The 5,633-nt window shown below is 33.0% G+C and overlaps 1 protein-coding gene across 1 annotated transcript; it reads right to left on the bottom strand.

The window, feature by feature from the left end:
• Positions 1 to 3,589: 3,589 nt before the first annotated feature.
• LOC117911528 lies at positions 3,590 to 5,075 on the bottom strand. The gene has a single exon (XM_034825941.1). The coding sequence runs from the start codon at positions 5,012 to 5,014 to the stop codon at positions 3,971 to 3,973; it is 1,044 nt and encodes a 347-aa protein (XP_034681832.1). The 5' UTR covers positions 5,015 to 5,075; the 3' UTR covers positions 3,590 to 3,970.
• Positions 5,076 to 5,633: the final 558 nt, after the last annotated feature.

Raw genomic sequence — 5,633 nt, 5'->3', positions numbered from 1 at the left:
TTTTAGTAGATTTTTTTTTTCATATATCCTTTTTTTATATCCTACATTACTCATGTTTGATTTTCTTTTTGTTTCAACTTTTGAAGTTAAAATTCATGAGAGAGAATGAGGTATCTTCCCATTCTTTATTTATCTATTTTAATTACACATTGAGGATAACATACAAGTTAAGTTGGGGGAAGGATCATAAAGAAAGAAAAGGAGATATGTTGTTAGTTTTTTAGGATTTTTTTTTTCATAAATCAAATTTGTGACTTATTAGGATTTTTTTGTTTTGTTTAAGAAGATTATATCATTTTTTTTGTTGATGAATGAATACACATAACTTAAAAGAAGTTAAGTTAGAATGATATCTTGTTTGCTTGATCTTAAATTATTTGTTATGTAAATTGAAGTTGATATAACTTTGAAGTTTTCATTTTCCCAAATGTCATTTCTATTTGAGTCTTGATACATACTATGCACTTTAAATTTAGGTATAAGATGAAAAACTAATCTAATCTAAACACTTGAACTTAATTGTCTTAGTAATATAGATTACTTTTGAATTGCACTAAGATACCTTGGAAAGAGATCAATGTGCCCAATTTGGAAAAAAAAAGTGAAAATATAGAAAAAAAATTAAAAAAAAAAAAGTTGGTGAATAAAACGGATTGAATTATACTTATCTTGAAAGTTGGGTAAGGTTTGAGAGTTGTATGGTCTTTAGCCTTTGAATCCCGGTACTCTAAGCCATTTTGATTAAGAGTCATTGATCTTAATGCTTACTAAATGGATGGATAGGTGAAATGTAATCTCAATTGAAGGTGTTAAGGTGTTCGGCTAGGATGAAATTCAAGGAGTTAGTGGCTAGTCGAATAGTTCTAAACTCAATGCCCAAGGCCTCATAGTTAGGAGTCATTGATGGATCCACATTATATAAACCATATTCAAGGGAGATACCTTTAGCATTATAATCCTATAATAAATCGTTTGATATAAATAAATAAACAAATAAAATGAGTGTTTTTTTTTTTTTTTACCTACGAGAGTGATTTATGTTGCTTGAGATGATAAAAGTTAGGTTGAGGAGAGGATTAGCTTTAATAGTAATTTTGAGGTTAAGTTAATTACACTCGAAACTTGTAAAGAAATATTGCTTAGGAGATCAAAGATGGATATGTCTTTAATACATATATTCTTTCTATTAGAAATTGTAAATAAATTGAGATTTTGATGATGCTTATAGATTGTAGGGTGTGTTTCCTTATCAACCATTTATGTTATGAAATTTTTTAAGATATTTTTTAATTAATTAGCAACGTCATTACTAAGGAACTAACAATGTGTTAATCGAGGGAAATGATTACTACTCAAAAAGTGCATATTATTAGCATTAATTAATTTATAAATCACATTTTTCAAGTACAAATTATATTTAAAATACCCAATTGACATGTTTTTACTTTTACAATGATTAATAATTTCTAAGTTTTAGAGTGATTTTAAGGTACAATTAATGTAAAATTGTACATAAAGAAAAATGAGTTTAGGAGAAGATAATAAATATGATTTTTTTTTTTTTTATGAACAAAATGATTAAATTTATGTAAGTAATAAAACTAGGAAATGGATGAATGAGATTAGAAAATGGAGGAGGAAATGGCTATTTCAGACAATCATGCAAATTTTGGCATGAGTAAGCCAAATGAGCTAGAGAATTAAAATGTTGTAGGCTTTAGAAAAACGTGTGAATAATTTTCACACGACTATGAGAAATTTCACATGGCCATGTGAAATGGTCCAAAGAACTTATATGCAACCAGCTAATTTCAATTTTGCATGATAATGTGAAATTAGAGTTCCTCATGCAAATTTGTGATCTTTGTCATCATTTGTTCATAATTCAAATTTTAAACTTTCTTTGAAAGCCTTTGATTGTAAAAGAATGTTCTAAATGGTTTCTAAGATGATATCAAATGACCACTTGATTTTCACATATAAATAGGAGTTAAAACTTCTCATTTAAAATATTTTTCCTTTAGCTTTCCAGTCTTTTTTTTTTTTTTTTTTTGGCTATTTTTAGATCTTTTGTAAGAGAGTTTTGCAATAAAATTTACCTTTACTCATTTCATTTTCCTTCACTTTCTCACTAGTCAAACATGTTTTGTAATAAAAAATTTCTACACTTATCTCACTTTTTGAACATCACCACCTCAATTCACATCATTTTCCCTTATGAATACCAAATTCATTTGTTATTCAAGTGGACCATACCTAGAATCACTATATTATCGTGGTTTTTTTTTTTTTTTTTTAATTTAAAACTCTTTTGATGAGACAAAAGCTACTTTAGAATAGCAAAATAGGTAATAAATATTGTTTCAGATGGAATACTAATGAAATTCCCTCTTGGTCTTTTCTTTCCGATTCAATCAAATGTCTGGTGTTGATGCTAGCCAAAACAATGTAAAGGTGCCTGTGAAATGAGTAGCCTGTACCTGATATCCGATACTAAAACTAAATAAATAAATAAAAATCAAGAGCTGTCAGCATTATTCTCTTGTCTGCAATCCATCACAAACTAAAATTTTGTCACTTAAAGATGCATCAATATGAGATAAAAACAGCTTATAAGAAAAACAGGTTGTGTATAACTTTTGGCCCAGCAGTCGATCAAAACCCCTTAAGCATTTTCAATAAAGCATGAGATCCTACACTCTCTGTGCCTCCCTAAAGTACAAGATCAAACAACTATCAAGGATGAGTAATTACAGAAATACAAGATAATTGCCCTGGCCTTGGGCATTCATAGAGAGAATTTCAGACCTTTCAAAACTCATTGTGACCTTAACTTCTTCAATTACTTTAGGCTACCCTCATAAATTCTATTCCAGTGAGCTACATAAATCCTATTCTCCAGTGATATCTTCTATATCAAGAAAGAATGCTCACAAGACCTGTTCATCTTTTGAGAAGATAGTAATGACAATAGCAACGGATTATCATGACAATCCCTTAAAAAAATAAATGACTGAAGCTGTAAAATAAACAAGTTCTTCATGAACGAATGCCCACTAAGGCAGCCATAACCGGCAGAAGGAAAGAGAGAAAGCCTGGCCACTAGCTTTTATGCATGAAATTTAAAGTTATTCCTATGAAAGCATACTACATTATATAGAAAGAGAAGATACACACAGCATTCAAAAAAAAAAAAATCACATTTGCAACCTCACAAAATTGAACTGTTACTTTCAAATCCCTTCAAATACAGCATTGACACAGAATTCTCATCAAGTGTACACAATATGAAAATATTTTGTATCAGATAAAACCAAAATTGAAACAGTTCCAGAATAACTGACAAGTTTCATCAGGAGTAGGTAATCAGAATTTGCACTTCATTATTCATGAACTATGAGTATATTCTATAATACAGAACTTTCCCAAATTGATTTCAAATTTTGCAAAATTCATTGAAGAATACTAAACCCTAGAAATAAATAATTAGGCTGTTTATTAACAAATTAAAAGAGAAAAACTTTTCTGCTAATTTCTTAATTTTCTTGAATGAAGACCTGAATTCCAAATCATATTCCCAATGCAACAATTTTCAAAACCCAAACTAATAATTATCTTGTCAAGCAGTCTCACAAAATAGGCAACAAATCAAACAACAGGCCTGGAACATTTGGAGGTAATTTTATATAACTATGAATGACAGGAAAAAGAAATACATGGTATACAAAGAAGCAGAATTGTAGTGTCCAAAAAATGTTTCCAGAGGAAGTACAACTAGTTCATTGATGTTGTACCAGGATTTTCAGATGCTTTTTCTCATTCTCCATTGTTTGTGGATCACCGAAGTACACTATCATTCAGTTGAATCAAATTATCAACTAAGCACTTAGAGCCATCTCAAGTTATCTGCTTTCCATAAGCCCCTGGTCCGGGAAGGCCCAACAACAGTAAAGCAATTTACAACGCTATGTTATTGAATATCCATTGATGCAGGGGTTTCCAAAATTGGGAGAATTTCGCCATCCAATGCTTCCCTGCTAGAGGACCTACAACTGAAGTAGAAAACTGCACTCATCATGGAATCAATAAGCACCACAAATGAGTACATAATCACCAAAAGAGGCCCTTCCCATACCCTGGAAGACCCATCTCCATAGCTCAATGTCTTCACCCTGTGCTCAAATAACCCCTCCACGAATGCCATCCCAATTGTGGATCCAAGAAATATCAATAGACCCACCTGAGTCTGACCCTTTATGAGGACTCCAGACCGCAGTAAAGCCTGCGGCCCTGAAACTTCCTCCAAAACACAGATTACGATTGCAATGTTGCAAATGATGATAGCTTTGGCGAAAACCACCGAAAAAATCAGCCCAACCATGATTGCAGCATACACAATTAAGTCGCCCGGAAACCCAATTATCAAAAATACGTTACAGACAGCAATGAGAGCAACAAGGAACACAGTGAGACAGCTGACAATCAGCATACAAACCCACAAATACGTCGAAACAAGCCGCCTCCAGATCTTAACAACTATGACGTAGAATTTGGAGGAATCAAACTTCTTCCTAGAATAACTGCAATCCACAGAGTAAACCACGGCAGCTTTGGACAATAGGGAGATGGTGAAGTATAAAGGGAAGCACGTAGCAGCAGAAATGGCCATCTCGGAGAACTTCTGGCACGACTGTTTGATGAAAGGCCTGAGAGGGAGTCCACTGGACCTGGCCACCAACAAAAGCCTAATACTCAATCTTTTCACAATTGACTGATCAACTAAGACATTGGATAAGAGAAGGGCGGAGACGGGGCAGATGAGGAGCGCGGCGATGAGCATGAAGCCCGATGAATTGTAACGGAGAATCCAGACAGTTTCTCTCAAGATCTGCAATGCGTTCATGGGATCAGACCCAGCACTGCCAGTGCCATTGCTATACTCATATGGCTCCAACTCCAAACCATGTACAACTCTCTCCAGGGATCCTGCCTTGGGCGTCCTAGAGGCCTCCATGTTCCCAAATCCTTACAATCATCCAACCATGGAGCTTGTCCCCCAACTCCAACCCCAACCCCAACCCCAATCCCCCAGATAAACAAAAGAAAAGAAAAACCCAAAATGCAAAAGGGGTTGCAATTCGGAAGAACCTTTAACGGTGGCAGTTTCAGATCTGGGAAGGTCACGAAATGGAGAGAGGAGAGTCGCGGTAAAAGCGGGTTTCACAGTGAGAAGCATGAGGAAGATGCGATTGGGCCGTGGAGGAGCGAAGGATGTGTCTTCCTTTTTCTTTCATTTTCTTCCTTTATTATTATTATTATTATTATTATTATTATTATTATTACTACGTTCAATATTTAAAACATCAAAAATTACAAAAATATTCCATGATCGAATTTTATGAAAATGTTGAAAAAAAATTGAAATATATATATATAAAATAAAGTGAGAGAAGAAGAAAAGTAAGAAAAAGATAATGGAATGCACAGTGAGAAAAAATAGAATATAGGAAGAAAACCATATGAATTTTCATTAAAGGTATCTTCCTTTTATAGAAAGTTATAAAGAAATATACATCAATATGAATAATCATTCACAAGTTCCCATAATTCAATGAATTTTCATATTTTATAAC

Source organism: Vitis riparia, chromosome 1, assembly GCF_004353265.1.
Source record: "Vitis riparia cultivar Riparia Gloire de Montpellier isolate 1030 chromosome 1, EGFV_Vit.rip_1.0, whole genome shotgun sequence".
NCBI lineage: Eukaryota > Viridiplantae > Streptophyta > Magnoliopsida > Vitales > Vitaceae > Vitis > Vitis riparia.
The sequence above is the reverse complement of the archived record's forward strand: the minus strand, read 5'-3'. Positions and strand labels throughout refer to the sequence as shown.

Excerpts from the sequence above, each read along its gene's own strand:
- LOC117911528 (XM_034825941.1), bottom strand. The coding sequence starts at position 5,014 with ATGGAGGCCTCTAGGACGCCCAAGGCAGGATCCCTGGAGAGAGTTGTA.